This window comes from Gopherus evgoodei, chromosome 4 (genome assembly GCF_007399415.2).
Source record: "Gopherus evgoodei ecotype Sinaloan lineage chromosome 4, rGopEvg1_v1.p, whole genome shotgun sequence".
NCBI classification, from domain to species: Eukaryota; Metazoa; Chordata; order Testudines; family Testudinidae; genus Gopherus; species Gopherus evgoodei.
The window spans coordinates 66106615-66129591 of record NC_044325.1 but is presented as its reverse complement, the minus strand read 5'-3'; the positions used below and the strand labels follow the sequence as shown (position 1 = coordinate 66129591).

Sequence of the window (22977 nt, the reverse complement as noted above, 5' to 3'; positions counted from 1 at the left end):
TCTGCTTAGATGTTATTCATTTCCCTGCCCTTTTGGTCTAGTGGGGATTTGACCAAATATATCAGCCTAAATTTCCCCTCTTCTACTGAGAGTACTGGGGCGGTGGTGTACTTTAACTCTCTCCACAACAAAGAAAGCTGCATTTTGTTGTATAGACACAGAGAGAAGGTTTTTAGGATCTTGTTAGATTAAAAGTGCTTTACAAGGAATGGGGGACCCTTTTGGTCTGGTCTCCCTTGCCCACTAGAGCTGCTTGGAGCCTGGAATTCCCATTTTGTGGAAATTCGAAAATGTTGGAGAAATTTTCTTTCCACATCAGAATGAAAACTCAAAATTTTAAATATTTGCTATGGAATGAGGGGTTCTGAAATTGGGTTTGGAAAAAAAGCAAAAAAAAAATCCTTTTGAATTGCTCTTTCCCAGGCTCTCAACCTGCCAGGGGCTCCAGATGCCCACCTCGTGGGATGCTGAGAAGCCAGGCGCCTGCAAGTCCAAGGAACGGGACCTCAAGGGTATGTCTACACAGCAAGTGGCAGCTTGCAGCAATGAGTCTCAGTGCCTTGGTCCATAGACTTGGGCTTGCAGGGCTTGCACTATGATGCTAAAAATAGTTGCATAGGTGCGTACTTGGGCTCAGGCTTGGGCTGGAGCTGGGGCTCGGAAGCCCAGCCCCTCCCTAGGCTTCCGAACCTGAGCTCCAGCCCGAGCTGATACATTTGCATCTCTATTTTTAAGAGCCCGAGCCCAAGCCTGAATCTTTCAACCCAGACTCTGGGATTTGCTGCTGCAGGCTGCCACTTGCTGAAGGAGATGTATCCCCGGAAGGTCCCAGTTCCATTGGCAGCCCACCAAGTTGGCTGCAGAGGAGACAGCTTAGATTGCAGGAACCAGGTAGATTTCCCTTCAAAACCTGCATGATTTCTGTCCAAAATTTACTGAAAACAAGATGTTTCTCTAGAACATTTCAATTTTGATGAATCAGCATTTTACAATTTAAAAAATTCCATTGGAAAATTTCCTACCGGCTCTACTGCCCAATACAGCTGCAAAATAAATCTCCCCAGTTTACAGTCATCCAGTGCATTCAATCACACTCTATAGTAGTGGGAGAAGGCTGGGAGGGGCCATCTTTCCTTGCAGAAATGAGCTGGGTGGAGCTCTAAGTAAGTCCGTTTATAAAACAACTTCTCACTGACACCTGCCAGTGTAAAGTCTGCAAACATGTTTCAGGAGCCACTGCCAGCTCATGTGCCAGTAGTAACATATGACTTGCTTGCAACAGAGACCAGAATGGCATCATGTGCCAGTTCACCTCAGGTAAGAAAGCCCTAACACCAAATTTGTTTAAGGTTTCAATTCAGATGTGTACAGCACAAAGCAGGTAATAGGAGTCCTGCTTTATTATAGTATTTATGTGCCAGCTGCTGTGCATGATTCTTTTCTGACAGGAAGCATGACAATATGTCTTAGCCTGAAGAGTGAAATCCTGGCGTCACTGAAATCAATGGCAAAATTTACGTTGACTTCAATGCAGCTAAGATTTCATCCTTCATATCTGAATGAGACATGGTAGCAGGTGATGGGGAAATAAAAGGAAGAGAAATGAAAGAAGAGAGAGAGAGATTAAGAATTCAGATCATCTGTGTTGTTTTGTTTTGCATTTTTCATAGTTTTTATTTTTATTTTAAACATAAGCAGAGGAAGTAGGAAGCACAGAACTGAGATTTGAGATAGAGAAGCAAAACTTTATTACAGAGTTAGTCTATAGGAAGCAGGTTTGCTGCTGCTTTGATGTCCCACAGCTGAGAGGAATCTTCCTCCATTGTTTCATAGAAAAGGGTGGCACTTACATGGGGTTTTGTACCCATCTTGCACCCCAGTTATGCCAGTTAAAGCATTTGAGTGCAAAATGACCTGGTAGTAGGGACACGAGTGTGAGTATTGAAACATAGTAGGTTAGAATGAACAGCCATTCTAATTTGAGGGTTCTGCCTGGGTTACTGCAACTATGAACTCATGATAAAGCTCAGCAATGTTTTTATTTCCCCACTTCTCTTTTCAGGATCGAAACATTAAAACACATCCTTTGGGAAATGTCAAAACTGAGCATGGGATTCACTGTGCAGCGCAGGGGAATACTGAATTTAAGGTACTGTAAATTAGAGGATTTCAAAACCAAGCTCGTATAGCTGGAGGGAGGAAAGGTTGGGACATAATGGAGCATCAGTTTAAATTGACAACTAATGATAGCAGCAGTTCGAGTTTCATGGGTGAAACTCCCTTCGGTTTAGCATTTGAACCATCTTATTTAATTTTGGGAATTTCAGAATTGCTCTCTGTATTTCTCTTTGCATTTGATTTGATTAGGGTGACCAGACAGCAAATATGAAAAATCGGGACAGCGGTTGGGGGTAATAGGAGCCTATATAAGAAAAAGACCCCAAAATCAGGACTGTCCCTATAAAATCGGGACATCTGGTCACCCTAGATTTGATTCTTGGAAAATGTCCCTTCTCTCGTTACCTTCATTACTTATAAAAGATGGAATTTCGTCTCTAAAATATTTCTTGTTACTGACTCAGTCACATTCAGCAGTGGTGTAAGTAGACACCACCTCATCAGCTTCAATAGAGTCACCTCTGACCACATGTATTACTTTCATGACATGGTGGTTAAAGGTCTTTTGTGTGCTTAAACCCTGATTTCCAGGATATTTGCTCACCCTCAGCTCTTCTGGAAGGAAAACCAGCCTAACAAAGGGCTTCAGAGGAAGGAAGGAATTTTGGATACATCAGTATTGCTTCTGGGATTCCTAGGAAGTCAGTGGTGGATCCATTTTTGTACTTATTACATGTCAGTGGCACTGGTGAGAGTTCTGTTGGGATGCGATTCCCAGGCTGAGGAGACATACCCATATTATCTCTGATTGAGCTAGTGTGCTAAAAATAGCGTGTAGTTTTTGCAGCACAAGTGGCAGGACGGACTAGCTGGCCTGAGAACATGTCTTGGACAGATATGTACTTGGGGCAGCTAGCCCATTCCGCTGCAGCTACACTCTGTTTTCAGCACACGAGCTTGGTCAGAGCTAGCACTGGTATGTCTCCTCAAGCAGGGAATCACACCCCCGGCTGAAAGTGTTGACATACCCTCTATTACACTGTTTGCTCTCTATCTGTGTGCTAGTCAGCTGTAGTCAGCTCAAAACTGAATAAGGGGGGATTTAAATGAAGATCTAATTTAGATTCATCAATGGTATCCAAAATAGAACATAACTGAGGACCCTAGAAATCTAGAGACATTTGTTTCCACGTTCTATGCCATTAAAAAGTCTGAGAAAATCTGTGCTGTTAAATATTGCAATACAGCTATTGTACTAGAGAGCTATTTGAATAACAAAACCCTGATTTGTTACTGGAAATATCAGTTTAGTTTCTTGTGAACCACAAGTTGTTCATTATGTGGATGGTCAGCTGATATTAATGAAAATATTTATGAATTCTGGAAGTTTCACAAATGATTATCTGAAAAGTTATGCTGGAATTTCATCATGCTACTATTTAAAAAGTTGGAGACATCCAACTGTGGAGCAGAAATAATGCCATTTGATTTTGATAACCAATCATGCAATACAACTAATGAATACTCAGAGCAAATTGATAATTTCACTGAACAATTTTAGCCTATATGTATGCTAATAAATGAACATGCACACACATCTGGATTTGTTTGCATATAACTCCTGAATCAAAAAAGGGTACTGAATTCACTGCAAATAGTTTGACCAGCTGTAATAACCAGATGGTTTGTTCAAAATGACATCAATCAATTACAACAATGAAAGTTTGCTTAAAGCACAAATTTTTACCAGAGTATTTGCAAGTGCAATGCAAAGGATAAATATAAGGGTAATTAACCACTGGAACAAACTACCAAAGGATGTGGTGGATTTGCCATCATTTGATATCTTTAAATCAAGATTGAATGTCTTTCTAAAAGATATGCTATAAGTTCAACATCATGTTACTGGGCATGATTGGGAACCCTGAAGTGAAATTCTATAGACTGCAATGGAGAAGGTCAAACTAAACCTTCTCCATAGCAGATCTAAACTAGATTAAAATCATTTAGAATTAAACTGATGATACCCCAAAATTTGAAAGCATGGACTGTGATGGTTACCCAGAGCCTCTGGCAGCACAAGCACGGCCTTCCAAGCGTCCGCAGGCCCTGCTTGCTCTTAACAGATTAACAATAGGCATACTCTGGTGCTCAGAGTGTCTCCCTGGAGTGCCCAGCCCCAGATCCATTGGACACTCACAGAATTCCCAGATCCTCTGTTCCCGAAGGAATAGTACACTGCAGCTTACCAGTACGCTGAAGAACACAGCTCTGCATAACACGACACCTAGATTTGTTCATAAACAAAGCAAATATGTTTATTTAACAAGGACAAATAGTCAAATGATAGCAAATAAAATATTAGAAATAAAGGGTTACATATAAAATAAAATCATGAGTCGCATAGTTGAACCTGAACTTAACTAACAAGACATTGTCATGTCATACAGATCCAAAGCTCACTCAGAATCTGTCCAGTGTATTATAGTCAGGCTGTGACCTTCCATTCATGAGACTTGCTTGCTGTCTTCTTGACTCCACAGTGGAAAGATACAGAGTTTATCTCTCTGGCCTGGTCTACAGTACAGGTTTATACCGAATTTAGCAGCGTTAAACCGAATTAACTCTGCACCCGTCCACACAACAAAGCCCTTTATTTCGATATAAAGGGCTCATAATATTGATATCTGTACTCCTCCCTAATGAGGAGATAGTGCTCAAATCGGTATTGCCATTTCGAATTAGGGTTAGTGTGGCCACAATTCGATGGTATTGGCCTCTGGCAGCTATCCCACAGTGCACCATTGTGACCGCTATGGACAGCAATCTGGACTTGCATGCACTGGCCAGGTAGACAGGGAAAAAGGGGAAAAGCCCCATGAACTTTTGAATTTCGTTTCCTGTTTGCCCAGCGTGGAGCACTGATCAGCATAGGTGGCCATGCAGTCCCAAATCCAAGAAGAGCTCCAGCATGGACCGTACGGGAGATACTGGATCTGATCGCTGTATGGGGAGACAAATCTGTTCTATTAGAGCTCCGTTCCAGAAGAAGAAATGCCAAAGCATTTGAAAAAATCTCCAGGCTATGATAGACAGAGGCCACAGCAGGGACTCAACACAGTGCTGCGTGACAAGTGTAACAGAAAGCCAAAGAATCAAATGGACGCTCATGGAGGGAGGGAGGGGAGACTGAGGACTTGAGCTATCCCACAGTTCCTGCAGTCTCCGAAAAGCATTTGCATTCTTGGCTGAGCTCCCAGTGCCTGAAGGATCAAAGTGTTTCAGGGTATATGTCATCAATTTACCCCCCGCCGTCAAAGGAAAGAGAAAAAATTGTTTCTCGCCTCTTTTCAATGTCACCGTATGCTGGATGCTGTTGGTAGACTGGTGCTGCCGCGCTAAACAGCAGCATCCCCTCCTCTCCGCGATGGCAGACGGTGCAATATGACTGATAGCCATCCTCATAATTATCCTATGAGTGCTCCTGGCTGGCCTCGGTGAGGTCGGCCAGGGGCGCATGGACATAAATGGGAATGACTCCCAGTCATTCCCTTCTTTAAACTTTGTCTCCTGGAGAATCAGTCCTGGCAGAAGGTACAATACGGCTGGTAACTGTCTTCATCATAGCAGCTGGAGGCTGAGCTCCTCTTCCCCCACCCTTTCATGTCTAATGGAGATTCTGGACTATCATAGCAGCGGGAGGCTGCGCTCCTCTCCCTCCCACCCTTTAATGTCCTGCCTGGACTATCATAGCAGCTGGAGGCTGCCTCCTCCTCATTTTATCTCATTTTATCTCACTAAAAAGTCATTGTTTCTTATTCCTGCATTATTACTTCATCACACAAATGGGGGAGCAACAGGTGGGGTTGTTGCAGGGGCACCCCCTAGAAGGGCGTGCAGCTCATCATTTCTGAGGGATATCTGGGGCTCTCACCCACAGCGGGTGTGTTCTTTGGTTCTCTAGTATATTTGCCCCATATTCTAGGCAGGACTGACTCTATTTTTAGACAAAACGTAAAGAAGGGAATGACCTGGGGAGTCATTCCCATTTTTGTCCATGCGCCCCTGGCTGACCTCAGTGAGGCCAGCCAGGGGCACCCATGACAGCAGCAGACGGTACAATAGGACTGGTAACCATCATTGCCAATTTCCAAAGCAGCAGATGGTGCAATAGGGCTGGTAACTGTCTCTGCTACCTTGCAAAGGCAAATGAATGCTGCTGTGTAGCACTGCAGTACCGCATCTGTCAGCAGCATCCAGTACACATACGGTGACAGTGACAAAAGGCAAAAAAGGCTTCATGGTTGCCATGCTATGGTGTCTGCCAGGGCAATCCAGGGAAAAAGGGCACGAAATGATACTCTGCCATTGCTTTCACGGAGGAAGGATTGAGTGACGACATTTACCCAGAATCACCCGTGACACTGTTTTTGCATTGGGATCTCAACCCAGAATTCCAATGGGCGGGGGAGACTGCGGGAACTTTGAGATAGCTACGGGATAGCTACCCACAGTGCAACGCTCCGGAAATCGATGCTAGGCTCGGTACATGAACGCACACCACCAAATTATTGTGCTTTGTGTGGCCGCATGCACTCAACTTTATACAATCTGTTTTACAAAACCGGTTTATGTAAAATTGGAATAATCCCGTAGTGTAGACATACCCTCTGTCTCTACAGTGATAGTCCAAAAAGCCATTGTCTTGCTTGCAAACAGGATAACCACCCACTGCTTGTGTTTTCCTATCTAGGATCTCTGCTGAGGACTTTGCAATCACTTGATTAGCATTTGGCTCGGTCTGTACTTAGGCATTCATTGTGAGTATACAATACTCAATTCACATGTAGGCAAACTGATAGATAAACATCTTCTGGCTGAAATAAACCTGTTCTCACTGTTTGGTGGCCAGCCCCAAGTCACAGACCTTAAGAACATAATTTTCAGTACATATACATAACTCATTACATATTATCCATACACACATACCAGAACCAGGGGGTCTTTGTAACACTTATGCACCCCAGGTCCTCTGCCAGTTGGCACCAAGAGATTGCTGGGTCACATGGACATTTGCAGTTAAGGTATCCAAAATATCCTAACTCTGTCCTCCTAGCAATCCCTTCTATCATCTTCCCTTCTTTGCATCTGGAGTATTATAAGTGTGCACTATAAAACATAGTTTTATGATTAGTTTTGTGAATTAGTTTCTCTGGGTATGTCTACACTATGCACTAGGGATGTGATTCCCAATTCATGTAGACATATTTGTGCTAGCTCTTATCTGAGCAGTTGTGCTAAAAGTAGTAGCGTAGCCACATAGCACAGGCAGTGGCATGGGCTAATGGCTCCAAATATGTACCACAGGGTTTAGGTGGGTTTGTACTTGGGGCAGCTAGCTTGTGCCACTGATGCCTATGCTACTTCAGCCAAACTAATATTTTTAGTGCTCTAATTGAGAAGAGATCTTGCTCGAGTACATGTAGGTGAGTTCAGAATCTCACACCTACATCATAGTGCAGACATAGCCTCTTATACACATGCCATGCCTGCATGAGAAGTGTGCATTGGTTCTACCTAAGCAGATATAACAACGTCCACATAGGCTTTTGCACCAGTTTAAATTAAGCCTTAACTTAAACTGATGCCACTTTCTCATGTAGACAAGCTTTAAACATGATGCTTTGTCACCATACTAAGCTTTTTGTGTAAATGCTGTAAGCTCATAATCTGAATTTAGGTGGTTTGTATATGTTAGCTCTGTGTATCATGTCACTCAGATAATTGACTGGTAAAGGAAATAGCATGATGCCAAGGCATATAGTGCCCTTAGATCCTTACATGATCAGGCACTAATGAAGGGTGAGGAAGGATTGCATTCAATATACTTCTTCACTCAACAAGGAATTTGTAAAGCTTTTATTTTAAAATCCAGTGAACCCTCTGTTTTTAAAAGACTCTTATCTAGTTTGCATCCAGTTTGGTGGAAATAGTCCTCTGTTCTCTGATGACATGTCTGGAGTTTCTTCTTGCAGAGCCAGACCTTGTCACAGTAATTGGTCTTTGTGACTTCTACATTGGGACAGTGCAGTGTGTTGTATGTGGTGCTACACTTGAAGAACACCTATATTATTTGCCTGTTTAATCTTCTGTCTTCTCTTTTCCTTTCTCTCAACTATAAGTTTTTATCTGGTGCTCATCGCTGAAGTATATGAGGGCTTACAACCGAATGCAGCTGCTTGCCTGTTACACAGAATTAGTTGTATGGAAGCATATTATATCATATTCCAGGACCAGCACAGGGTTCCTATTTGCTTCTGGGCACAACTCAAGGTGCTGACTTTGATCTTTAATGAAGAAGTATATTATTTGGTCCAGACCATTCCTTTCCCCATATGCTACAATAAAAATTAAGGTTAGCAGTGGCATTCAGGCTAACAGTCCCTAGATTTAAACAGTTGAAGACTTGTGGCAGAACTTTCATAATGGAGGGTCCTTTACTAAGGAGTTTCCTTCCCCATTTGTACAACGAAACTCTAGTCTGTTGACATTTAGCACATTGTGCAAATCTCTTCTTTTCTCTCAGTTATTTTGCACATGGAAGAGCGTTTTTGTTTTCATTTGGGGGACTGTCCTATTCTTTTTGCTAAAAATAATAGATTTAATATAGTTTTCATTAGATTTTGTGCATAGTGCATTTAATAGCCTACATTTTCAAATGGACGTGTACCCAGTTAGATTGCATGGTGTTTGCATGCAAATTCTAATATGTGAATATATGTACTTAGCTGTCAGATTGGCTTTGGTACATGCAATGTTTCTTGCATCTACATTGTGCAGGGTTATGTGCTTGTGCATGCTATTTTGCAGGCATTCAAATGAAGATGGCTTGACAATTAGTAGCAAATCACTCAAAGAATAAATGTTTCTGTTTTATCTCAAGTGCAACTTAAGTTTGATGGCAAGGTAATTAAAGTATTGTACATCACTCCCTTGTTCATTCCACTTTAGAATTCTGTTTGGGACCCTCCAAATTTTGACTCCATCATTAAAGCCTATATATATATAAAAAAGCTCTTCTATTTGTTACCAATAAGTGAAGCATGATATAATTGTAGTGTTAATGATGTGTTATGCAGATTAGAATGGACCTGAAATTGCTTTTCTTTGAGTTTACATAGGCAAAGTAGCAGAATTCAGTTTAAGAAATGCTCGTCTAGGATTTGAATGTATATGCTCACTGTTGGAGGAAGGGTTCCTAGGAGTATGAGGAAACAGCAGCATCTGTGAGTGGGCCTTGTCACCAAGTGTCTTGGTCACAGGAAATACTGAATTGTTTATGGGCTTTGTCACAGTAGCATTTTTCCAGGATGACTTGACTATACGCAGCATATGCAAATACACCATCAGGAAACATCTTATTTTAGAAAAAAGAAAATCATATTATCCTGTCATCATATAGTATTGTCAGTAGCAGCAATGTATTAGAGACTGGCTTGATAAAAGACTATGGGCTTGACTACACTGGAGAGTTGCAGAGCTGGTGGTGGGTTTACAGCACTGCAACTTAGTAACTGTCCACACCTGCAAGGCATATCCAGCGCTGCAACTCCCTGGCTGCAGCGCTGGCTGTACACCTGGTCTGCTTGGGGTGTAACGATTGCAGCGCTGGTGATGCAGCGCTGCTCATCAAGTGTGGCCACTAAAAGCACTGTTATTGGCCTCCAGGGTATTAGGAGGTATCCCAGAATTCCTGTCCACAACAAACCGGAAGAAGGTCTGAACTCCGAGCTCCCCGAGCTCCCCGGAGCTACTTATCTAAAAAACAAACACAGCTGCTCTTTGCTCCAGCGAGCAATGAGCGGAGGCAGGGGAATTGCTTTGGAAAGTTCACTGCTATTTGCTTGAGGAGAGAGGGGAGTCCGTGTTGAGCAGCTGCTTATGTGGTCTGAAGGCTATTTAGGAGTGCATAATTTGCATTTAGTGAATAAGAGAGGGGTGGGGGAAGGGGTCAAAACTTTTAAAATGATTGAAGGTAGGTGCTGTGTATTTTCCAGTCCTTAGAACTTGCAAGGCAGGGAGCTGAGAACAGTGTCAGCTCCAAAAATCCACTCTCTCTGTCTCCCCCACGCTCCCTGGCACACTCCACCCACCCCCCTCTTTTGAAAAGCACGTTGCAGCCACTTGAAAGCTGGGATAGCTGCCCACAATGCACCACTCCCAACAGCGCTGCAAATGCTGCAAATGTGGCCACACTGCAGCACTGGTAGCTGTCAGTGTGGCCGCACTGCAGCGCTTTCCCTACATAGCTGTACGAAGACAGCTGTAACTCCCAGCGCTGTACAACTGTAAGTGTAGCCATACCCTATGGCTGGGATTTTCAAAGGAGCTTAAGGGAGCTGGGCACCATAAACCCACTGATTTCAATAGGATTGATGAACCTAACTCCTCTAGCCATAAAGTCTTCCAGAAATACTCCTCAGCTGAATTTCTGGGTCTTGGTATTTGGTGGAATTAGGCATTTAGGGTATATGGTGACTACAAATTGCCTTCTCCTAATAGAAAGAAGGATAGGAGACAAAGGGAAACGTTGAGGTTTTGAAGACCAGGAATAGTTCCCAACAAAAAAACCCTCTCAATTAGCTTTTTAGGAGTTTGGGATTTACCTATTAGTAATAGTGCGTTGGGAGGAGACTTCAAATCACATAGGGATGCTACAAACACCCTATTAAGCTAGAAGAGCTTTTTATGGTGAGGGTTTCAGTGCACCGAAGGCCATATTATGAGCAATATTGTTACCTTCCTTCTTATTTTCTTATTGTTTCTTGTCTTTAAATGACTAAAGCCTGAAAACAGAGTGCATGGAGTACTGGGTTTCCTGCTGTAGTGCAACTGGTGGAGCCTACAGCCCAGATTCTCAGAGTATGTCTACACCGGAGTTGGAGAGGTTATTTCCAGCCTGTGTAGACTTATCCATGTTAGCTCTGATATAGATAGCATGCTAAAAATAGAAGTGTAACCAAGAAAGGAATAGATAATAGAACAGAAAATATGATGTTGCCTCTGTATAAATCCATGGTACGCCCACATCTTGAATACTGTGTGCAGATGTGGTCGCCCCATCTCAAAAAATATATATTGGAATTGCAAAAGGTTCAGAAAAGGGCAACAAAAATTATTAGGGGTATGGAACAGCTTCCATATGAGGACAGACTAATAAGACTGGGACTTTACATCTTGGAAAAGAGATTGCTAAGGAGAGATATGATTGAGGTCTATATAATCATGACTGGTATAGAGAAAGTAGATAGGGAAGTGTCATTTACTCCTTCTCATAACACAAGAACTAGGAGTCACCAAATGAAATTAATAGGCAGCAGGTTTAAGACAAATGACAGGAAGTATTTCTTCACACAATACACAGTTAAACTGTGGAACTCTTTGACAAAGGATGTTGTGAAGGCCAAGACCATAACAGGGTTCAAAAAAGAACTAGATAAGTTTATAGAGGATAGGTCCATCAATGGCTATTAGCCAGGATGGGCAGAAAGGGTGTCCCTAGCCTCTGTTTGCCAGAAGCTGGGAATGAGCAACAGAGGATGGATCACTTGATGATTACCTGTTCTGTTCATTCCCTCTGGGACACCTGGCATTGGCCACTGTCGGAAGACAGGATACTGGGCTAGGTGGACCCTTGGTCTGACCCAGTAGGGCCATTCTTATGTTCTTATGGCAGCGCAAGCAGTGGGATGGGCTAGCCATTCCAAGTACATACCTAGGATTTCAGAGGGATTGTACTTGGGCAGCTACCCCATCCCTCAGCTTGAGCCATTGCATTTAACACATCTATTTATAGTGTGGTAGCTTGTTGAGAGCTAGTTCTGCTTGAGCTAAAACTTATACCTCTGTGTTGGCATAATTGTTATGTTAAACAGAGTTAAACTTGCTGGTTTTATTTGAGTTTCATTTTGATATTCTGGTTTGTTTGAACATAAAATTCACACAGAATCTCAAGCAGCACAAACCCATGTGACTCAGAACTGAAGGAAAGATTCTCACAAACTTCTGTACACTCACCATTGAGTTTAGCTCAAGTCTACAATGCACTTACAACAAATTACTTCAAAGCAATAAATGCACCATGGTGGGTAGCACAAAGGAGGTATCAAAGTACCTAATCTGACGATAGAATCAACCTGGGGACTATGGAGTAAGTTTTGCCCTCTAGAAGGCTCCAACACACTAAAAAGAACTTTGCTGAGAATACCTGCCACTTTCCTGACTCCTGTATTTGAGAAGACCAACTCCGTGTACTGCAACTGTTGGCAACTGGTTCCATAGAATTAAAATGTACTATTTGTTAAAAACAAACAAACAAACAAACAAAAAACTAAAAAAACCCACCAACCCTGCAATTTTTCCTTCTTTCCCCTAAAAAACTCAGTGAAAAAACCTAAACTCACAAGTATGCCCTGAATTTTTTGGAAAAACACAGTTGCACTTTCGTTAACAATAAATAAATAAAGGAATAAAATCATGATTCGTGATGATGATCCCTGATCTTATGAATCTCTGTATATCAGTGTAGAAAATGATTGATAAAATGTTCAGCAAAAATATGTTAATTGTCATACAATACTTGATTAGGTTCTTCATTTGTTAGGTTACATTTAAAAGCGTGATACCTTTCTTTCATATATCATTCTTCTACAGATGGAATTATCTCCTTGTTACTTGCTCGCTGTAAGAATAATACGAATGAGAAATCTCCGTCGGGCAGATACAAGTGAGTGTCTCTACTCTTCCTAGAAATTGTTCCTACTTCTGAAAGTAATCAGTGCACAACTGAACACTGCAAACACCATAAGTCAAAAAAAGGAAGTAATTGATATTACTAGGGTATACATAAACATCTACAGTATTGCAGTATATTTGGTTATCAGAGCATGACCTGAGAACTAGTATTTATGTTATTGTGCAAGTATAACTAGTCAAATGACCTTCCATGTGTAGCAAGAAAGACAATATATTGTTCAAAACAAATTAAGTGTCACAAGGTGTATTGTTTACCAGGAATGAAAAGGTACTAGTTTTTCTTTTACATATATATCAATATCATAAACCATGTGTTTCTGAAATAATCCAGCATCTCATATCAATAAAACATGATGGGCCAAATGCATCTTTGTTATTATATCATTGAAATAAATGGAGCTACACCTGGGTTGAGATTGCTGTGATTGGTTTTAAGGACAAATGTTTCTGTACTGTCTTCTATTGACAGGGCAGTTTCTGGAGTGCATTGAGATAGTAGTCCATGCCTTTTGGACAAGCTTAGTTTTAAAAAAGCAGTATTTTCATGCCCATCTGGCAACCTATTTTTCTCCAATACACTTAAGAGAATCATCTTGGCCTATGAGTTTAGATGCACTTCATAAAGTTTGCTAAGATGCTTATTTAATTTGGGGCTTATTTACTTTGAGATCTAATGAGACAGCTCTTTCCTTGTATTTTTGACATTTAAAAAAAATGCATTAGACTCTTAGGTCAAAATAAAACAACCATATAAAACATAAAAGGCCTGGTCCAATGTCTATTAAAATCAATGGGAGCCTTTCCATTCACTCCATTTGGGCATTGGATCAGGTCCAAAGCTTGTTTTGGCAACAGTTTATTGCAGCTGACCACCTCGAGCTCATGATCAATAACTTGCTACTACTATTCCTCCATACATGCCTGAAATAGAAGGCCAAATCCTCAGCTGCCCCAGGCACAGGAGAAGGTGGTTCTAAGCCACCTGGCTATCTCCCCTGATTCTGGGGCTGCCCAAAAGTATCTAATGTTATGTCTACGCTAGAGACCTTACACCTTACTGTGTGGCCACTTTGTGCTGAAGGGAGAGACCTCTCCTGTTGACATAATTAAACCACCCCCACCAAGCTGCAGTGGCTATGTTGGCAGGAGAAGCTCTCCCACTGACATGTGCACACTGATACTTATGCTGCTCAGCAGGGTGTCTTTTCACACCCCTGAGAGACAGGACCAATCCCCAGCTGTTTTTTTTGTGTGCCCCCAGATTCCTAAATGGCCCCCTCAGGGATTCAACTCACAACCGTGGGTTTAGCAGACCAATGTTCAAACCACTGAGCTATGTAGACATGGCCTAAATTAAGCTGGCTGCAGGGATCCCATAAGAACAATTATACCAGCTCAGGTTTCAACAGAGCACTGTGCACTCTGACCCTCACCCTCTCATCCTGACCATGCCCCTGACCTGCTTGTGTGTCCCTGAGGTGCCTCTTCTAAAGAGTGGTGAGGGAGCAGGTGCTGTAACTCTGCGTACTCTGGCTTTATGCCCAGAGCCTTTGGGGAAACTTTCAGGCCACTTTGTGCTGAGCAGAGCCGGAGCTGAAGATATGCCTGTGCAGTCTCTTTCTTCCAAAGGTCTGTGCTTTTTAATCACATGTTTTCTGTCTTGGCTTCACGCCTACATGTGGTTTGTGCTCGGAATCTGAACACTCCCATATACTTTATCCTTCTTGGGTGTGCTTAGCTCTCTGGTTCTTCAAACTAAACCTTTCAATATCTATCTGCAATGTCTCTGATGCTATACATGGGCATAGGCTTGAATTCAGAGGTAAATCTGAGGGAGTCCAGTGGGAATCAAAATTGGTGTAATTTGTACTTTTTTCAGGCCCCTCAATATGCATGTTATAGCAGTGGGGGCTCTCGTAGATTAAGTAGTTTTTGTTTACTTAGACTGTCTCATCATCACACCCACTTACCTGTATGTAACTTGTACTCCTGCTCTGCCAGATTACTTTTGAATTTGGCCCACTGAGTCAGAGTATAAATTGTATAACTCTCACATAGGTGGGGCTGGAAGAGAGGCATGCAGCAAAAAGAAACTAATACAAGAGCATGAGTGCAAGCAGATCATCTCTAATTTAACTGGCACCTTACACCTTCCTCCATTTCCTTGACATTTCACGTAAATCACTTTAAATCCCCTCTATGCTTTCTTATGCATTGGTAAGTGGGTGAAATAGTTACAAGAGACTCACATTTTCAAAATAGGTACCGAGTTTGGTGCCTAGCTTGAGACATGTTTGGTCTGATTTTCAGAGGTGCTGAGTACCTGCAGCTCCAGAGATAAGGGGTGCTTCAGCAGCTCTGAAAATCAGGCCTAAGGTGGACACTAAAAAATGGAGATACCCCAAATCAATGGCCTCTTTTGAAAATTTAGGCTCAGGAAGTCTGTAAGTGTAAGGCAGCCTAGCTTGCATTACTGTCCACATCACCACTGCTCTTTGCATCTGTACTTGCAATATGTTTTTCTTGATGATAGTAGAAGGCAACTCTATTTTTTCCTGTTTTTACCTCTAATCTTGATTCTGATCCATTTACATTAAATGAATAACAAAGTTCTTTCTAAAACTATTACCCCCAAAGCTAATGTTAATATTATTATTGAATATCAATGGCTGCTGACCCAAAGGTGAATTCTCTTTATTTTCAAATGCTTATCTAGCAATCTCATAATGGGGCAGCTATATATTACTATGTACATGGCATCTTTTAAAAATTCTTGTGGAACAGAGAGTGATGGAATGTGATATGAAACAGGGAGGCGAAAAGACCTTGCCTCTTGCATGCAGGACATGAGGCCTAAATTTGTCTCTTATCTATATCTGGGAAACTATTTTAAAATATAGATGGTCTGTAACTAGAACCTTCTTTTTGAATCAGTGCAACTATGCTAGCGTAGATAAAAGGATGTAGGGGATATGATCCTGTTTACAGTGTTTTGATTACAGTATGGATGCAAGATGGCATGGTCGTGGGACCCAGTTTGGCTCCCCTACTTCCTCAGCAACTGAAATATTACAGTATATTGCATAGCACAGAAACTACCAGCATACACATAAGTACAGAGTACAAGAATAAAGACAGCATTGCCTGCCAGGCCACACTCAGGAAAAAAAATACATCAGCCAGGGTGCAAGTAACACAGTGGTGGGGCAGATTATTGTATATTTCAGAGGACTCTCCAGTACATAGTCAACAAATTTAATAAGGCCAATATAACCGGTCTGAAGATACCAAAGAAAAACATAGTACCAAGCTGCATCTCTACAAAGATAGGTAAGTCCTAACATGATATGCATGTTGCTAAAACTACTGTGGGCAATGTGTCTCATTTTCTATAGAAGAGTTTTGTCAAACACTGGTCATATTGACCAAGAACTGAATTACTACCCAGATTAAAAAGACATGCTTTGCACATAGAAGATTGCAGCATGGATCTGGAAGCAGCATGGAGTCACTCAAAAGACCAAATTTTATGTTTCCATACTGTAGTATTCTGCACTTTCTCTGGGATTATGAAACGGCAATGCTGGCACATTAAATCAGAAGTGTTTCATCAAGGGCTCTTTTAAACTCTTATGCATATCAACTGATATAAGATAATAAGGTTATGGGAAGAGGTTGCAAAATAGTATCAAAGTGAAACTTTTAAATGCACAAGCAGCAAAGAATCCCTTGGCACCTTGTAGACTAACAGACGTTTTGGAGCATGAGCTTTTGTGGGTGAATACCAACTTTGTCAGATACACGTGCTTTTACAGATCCAGACTAACACGGCTACCTCTCTGATTTTAAATGCACAGTTTTTCTAGTTAGCTCAAACCTATTGTCTATATTTAAGGCCCTTAATTTCTGGTTTTTATTGTTTTTAAATTTCCTGGGAATTTATCAATGTTTAATTCAAAAAATGGGTGAAAATCAGGGCAAAAATTAATGTCACAGTTTTCTGGGTTAATACCGAGGGATAGGAGGACAGGAAAAAAACAACACAGAGAAAAAAGTAAGAGTTTATTGTTTATAAAACCATTATCCTTAATCCGCATTACAAAAAGAAAACTTCTTTTTAAATAAAAACAGTTTACTATATTTTGACTTGAAGAGTTACCCTTGATATAAGGGGCTTCAGTGTGAATTCCTGGGGATTGTAGGCTCCCAGCAGTTTTTCCAATGTGTTTTTTTCCCAAGGCTTTTTCCATTGTCTCAGAAAAGGTTCTTTCCCGCAGTTAAAAATGGGTTGCTATTACCTAAAGGACACCAGAGTCAATAGTAATTGTACATAATCCCCTCCCCAAATCATCATCTTTCCTGTCACAGAGGTGGGACACAGGGGCTGGAAGCCAGAAAAGAGTCAATCCCAATCACTGAGACACAGACCCATCAGAAACAGGTCCTGTTTCCTTTTATTGGCCATGGGGCAGGAAAGGCTCTGTCTGGCAGGTGAAGTAGGTGGGGCTTTGTGCCCTGGAGTTCATCTCCAGGTGGTGACATGTCTCTAGGCCCAGATACTCACAGGGCAAAGGTGACAGGGGGTGCCCAGTGCATTGGGGGGAGTAGTCCGTGGGAGTTCCTGACACTAATGTGGGGAGCCCATAGGGGTGGGAGCCATCAGGGAGAGAGGCTTGTTTCATAGTCACTTGCTCCCGTACTGGTCTACACTACAGGCCTATAAGCAAGACACGAGAAGTCATTCTTCTGCTCTGCACTGGTCAGGCCTCAACTGGAGTATTGTGTCCAGTTCTGGGCAATGCATTTCAAGAAAGATGTGGAGAAATTGGAGAGGGTCCAGAGAAGAGCAACAAGAATGATTTAAGGTCTAGAGAACATGACCGATGAAGGAAGGCTGAAAGAATTGGGTTAATTTAGTTTAAAAAAGAGAAGACTGAGAGGGGACATGATAGCAGTTTTCAGGTATCTAAAAGGGTGTCATAAGGAGGTGGGAGAAAACTTGTTCACCTTAGCCTCTAAGGATGGAACAAGAAGCAATGGGCTTAAACTGCAGCAAGGGAGGTTTAGGTTGGACATTAGGAAAAAGTTCCTAAGTGTCAGGGTGGTTAAACATTGGAATAAATTGCCTAGGGAGGTTGTGGAATCTCCATCTCTGGAGATATTTAAGAGTAGGTTAGATAAATGTTTATCAGGGATGATCTAGACAGTATTTGGTCCTGCCATGAGGGCAGGGGACTGGACTTGATGACCTCTCAAGGTCCCTTCCAGCCCTAGAGTCTATGAATCTATGAATAACTACGTCTCTCAGGGGAGTGAAAAATCTACACACCCTGAGTGACATAGTTATACCAGCCTAACCATCTGTGTGTACTGTGCTCTCCTGCTGACATAGCTGTCTCCTCTTGGGGAGGTGGATTAACTAAGCCGACGAGAGAGAGGTCTTTCCGGTTGGTTTAGAGTGTCTTCATGACTGCACTATAGCAGAGCAGCTGTGTAGACATGCCCTTAGAAATTAGGAGAAACTTCTTAATTATAAGGGAGACAAGGTGGGTGTGGTAGTAACTTTTATTGGATGAACTTCCGTTGGTGAGAGACACAGTTTTGAGCCATATACAGCTCTTCTTCAGGTCTGGGAAAGTTACTCCCAGCATCACTGCAAAATGCAAAGTGGAACAAATTGTTTAGCATAAGTAGTTAGCACATATTGTAAGGGATCATTCAAGATAGAGTGGCAGTTGAAACCTCTGCAGTTGTAGGACAAAAAGAGGGGGCTAGTGGGTTACAGATTATTGTAATAAACCATAATTCCAGTGTCTAAATTCAGTCCATGATTATCAGTGTCTAGTAGAATAAATAATTTAAGCTCCCAGGCTTGTCTTTTGAAAGTGTTGTGCAGGTTTCCTTTAAGGATGAGGACTGGTAGGTCGGAGTGATCGCTTTGTGAAAAGTGTGAATACATAGGTGATACAGTGTTTGTCTTTTATCATTTTCCTGTGAGTTAATGGGCCATTCTACCTTGCTGCAACTGAAGTCAATGAAAGCTGTGCTCTGGACATATAAAGTGCTATATAATTCTAAGTACTATGAAAAACCAGCTCCTGGGCATTTCAAATTGGGCATCCAATTGGGACACTTTTACTTCAATCTCTGTGTGCCTCAGTTCCCCATCTGTAAAATGGGGATAATAGCATCCCTTAATCACACAGAGGTGATGTTAGAATAAATTAATTCAGTTTTGTGAAGCACTCAGACAATATAGTGGTGGCAGGAGTTCTGCAGGAAAATAGTATGTGATCATGAAATTAAAGACTGTGTCATAATTCATATGCACATGAGAATCGAATTAAGGCACAGGCCCGCTACTGAGAACCTGAGAAGTGTTTTATATATAAATTACCCTAATCTCTGTCTTTAAATAAATATAACTTAATTTTAGTGCAGTGCACTAATTTCTTCAGTGGCCCTTAAGATGGGGAGTTTTGATACATTAACAGTTATACTGTACCTCTTTTTATACAGTAAGCCATTCTGATTGCTATGTCAGCCTGTCGTTGCCAACAGCTACATGTGAAAAGATCCGCACCAAAAGTGTCAAAGACTGCAGAAACCCAGTGTGGAATGAAACATTCTACTTCAGGATCCAGAGTCAGATCAAGGTAAGAAACTGAGAATTCCCCTCTTTCAGCAGCCTGGAGATCTGTTACCACTTAGGCAGAAGTAGGATTTTCAAGTCTTCTACAACCTGCAGTTTAAAACACTAGATGATTAAAATACCCCCAATAAAACTCTTTTGAGGTCACTTTCTCATTTTTGATAACTATTGGTTTGGAGAATTCATATTTTAAGTGTCTGGAGTGAATTAAGATAGCTAAAATTCATTCTAAATAAAGAAATTGTTATTTTTCTGTGTTAATGGAAACTACACTAGTAAACAGGAGCCACAAAATTCAGGCTTATTCCAAAACTTCATTACCACACAACCCCCTACAGGCACTGAATGACAACATGTTCTGTGTAACATGGAGGGAAACAATGTATCATCATAACAAATTCAGTGATTCTAGGAATAAGTGCTGGTAAATATTCAGAATTTTATGTAACTTTTCCAGCTACCTGCCCATCATGGTTAAAGTACTAATTATTCAAACCCTATTCATAGTCAATTGATGGAAGCTAACCTCCAGAGACCCTAGTGTTCAGAAGATAATAGCCATTCAGGGTTCTAAACAGGATGGAAGAAAAATCTTTATAGGGTGAAACAGGCAATCAACTGAAATCTATTCTCTTTAAATAAACTGATTCCTTAGTATTTTCCCAGTGTTGGTGTAAGTTGTTGTCTGTGATGTCCCTCAGGGCTCTTTTCTCTTCTCTCTGATTTGATGTATAAAAGCAGCTTTGAATGATGGATTATTGTGTCATTGCAGCCTGCGAAGGACTAATTTGTTTCACTGATTTCTTTTTAGGCAGATAGCCAGAAAACAGCCAGATAGCCACAGGCAATTCTCATATGCCGAAATTTCTTTTCATTCCAAATTGGGGGAGGGAAGGGGGAAATCAATACTTTGTGGCATAGAAAGTTCCAAAAAAACTTAGTTCGGAAATGTTGAAATGAAACATTTGCACATTTCCACAGCAAAATGTTTCACTTCAGTTTGTTGAACGAAAACAAAACATGTTGCTTCAGCTTGGCTCAACATTAGTCTGTGTCACCCTGAGCTACTGCAGTGCCTTATGGGAGTAGTAATTTTGGTGTCTCATGCCCCCATTCTCCTAAAAGGGCCAAAAGCCCCAGCTGGACTGCATCTCCCCGTATGTATCATACTTGTTCAACCAGAGTGAGTCTTCAGAACATCATGGGAGGTGGAGCCTAACCAGGAAGTCCAGTCCATAGAGGAGAATGGAGGTGCAAGGCACCCAAACTAGAAATCCTATGAGGCATTGCAGCACCTCAGGCAAATACAGATTAATGTTGAATTAAACATTTCATTTAGATTTTTCCTAAAAGAACATGCAAAACTCCAGCTAAATCTAACTTTTTCCAGAAAAGTTTTGATTTTGTGGAAACTGCATTTTCCATAAAAAACAAAAACAAAAAAAACACCAAACCAACAAACCCCCAAACAGATTTTGATGAAGAATTCCCAACCAGCTCTACTAACTACTACTGAACTGACTGATTCTTTAGTGGATGTTATATACAGCAATGTTTTATCTACTCAATACCTGACAAATTTTGAACCATTAAAGCATTGAGATTCCTCATGGATTTTTACTTTGCTGTTCTATCTGCCATCAGAGTGATTCAGTCTCAGAACACAATGCACTCCATTCAGCTGTGAAGCTGAGCCGGGAGGCCTGAATTGGTGAATTGTGTCATTACAACTAAACTGACAAATATGTAAGCCAGAAGAAGGGTTATCGTGGGAAAGCTGGTTGTATTGGGATAGAGAGACCAGTGGCTAGTGTCGCATAAGGAACCTAATTTTCTACAATGAATTTAATTTCCCATATACATTTTGCTGTCAATAGAGTGTGCTGTTCTTTTATCCATAGAATACTCTTGCTGGAGAAGCCAGCAGCATTGGTAAATTCTGTCAGCTGAACTGCAGTGATTCAATGAATTTACAATTGCCAAATACTATGCTATATGTTATCTCATTGTACTCATCTTCATACCATATCTATAATCTTAATAAAATTACTCTGTCAGAAGAAAATAATGATCTACAATTTTTTTTGCATTTTGTGTTTTTAAATATTTATTAAATGACCAAAGGGATTCTAAGACCCAAATCTTTAAAAAACAGCTAAGGTAGTAATGACACTTCAAGTAAGTGATAGTAAAACTACATTGTTAGAATAGTAACAATAACACTTAAAAGTTATATGCCACTTCTTATGTTCAAAGTGTTTTATAAACATTAACTAGTTAAATATTATATTAATTAACTGTCAGGGCATTGAGTTATTAAGAAATAGATATATGAAAACCTGGAAAATGTAAAGTTAAGGTTAAAGATCAGGTTAAAAATACTAAACATTTACAAGTCAAAAATGTTATAGTTTAGGTTAAAGCCTTTGTTAGCAGCTTGGTATCAAGCTAAAGTGCTGGGTAAACTGCAGGATATTTGGAGTATTTTTTTAGTTAAAAGTATTTATTTTTCAGCACACAAATGTCATGTAAATATAATTTCCTTATATGCGACAACAAAAGATTTACTTGGTATTGCTGTGCAATTAGGCGTAATAATATAAAATCCCCACATACGGCATTAGAATTCCATATGGTAGGTACTTTACCATAGTAATTACTATGTTACTTGCATGCTGCTGTGTAGAAAATAAACCACATATTCTTATTATAGATTACATGGCATTTGCTTTGAATCACTCTACCACCCAATGTAATTTGACAATAAATGAATTCTTACGGTAACCACTGCTACACAATTCATAGGCAGTGTTCACCTGCCTGCTCAGTGAGGCTGTATCCATTCGACCAAGTTTGTGACCCTGAGCTTTGTGTTAGAGGACAGGTTTTGCTCTTTAGTTACAGGCTACCCATAGCGGTCCTGCCCCTGATCACACTGAAGTCAATAGCATCATTTGCATTGATGTCAATAGGAGCAAAATGGAGCCCAATATATGTGGCCTGTAACTTAGAGGCAAATCGTTCCCCCTTTTCCACAAAGTGAAAAGTCCCATATGCAATGAAACTGGGATATTTATACTGGACAGGAGCAGGATTTGTGGGGTCATGGGGCCCTGTACAGGCCCTTGCAGTGAAGGTTGGGCATGTGGCCAGTATACCCATCATCATGCAGATCCACCGATCATTTCTCCCTGTACAACAAGGAATGTAGGAGCAGCTGGGATTTGGCTTCTAACGAATTTTCTAGTTTCCTTCAGTTTTTCCATTGTCTCTCTCATGATATCTTTCCTACATAGGGCATGACAATTAGGTTCCTGGCTGTCATAGAGTGCTAATATGTGACAATTCATTGGAGAGGCCTGGTTTATTACTTATGCTGAGGAAACAGAATG

The 22977-nt window shown here is 41.0% G+C and overlaps 1 protein-coding gene across 1 annotated transcript in view; it reads left to right on the top strand.

Annotated features, from left to right (window-relative positions):
- Positions 1-1290: 1290 nt before the first annotated feature.
- LOC115651513 (cytosolic phospholipase A2 epsilon-like) overlaps positions 1291-22977 on the top strand; it is a 50565-nt gene continuing 28878 nt past the window's right edge. The window contains 4 exon segments of the mRNA XM_030562594.1: positions 1291-1317; positions 2063-2149; positions 12832-12904; positions 19453-19589. Of these exon segments, the coding sequence (XP_030418454.1) occupies positions 1291-1317; positions 2063-2149; positions 12832-12904; positions 19453-19589 (324 nt within the window).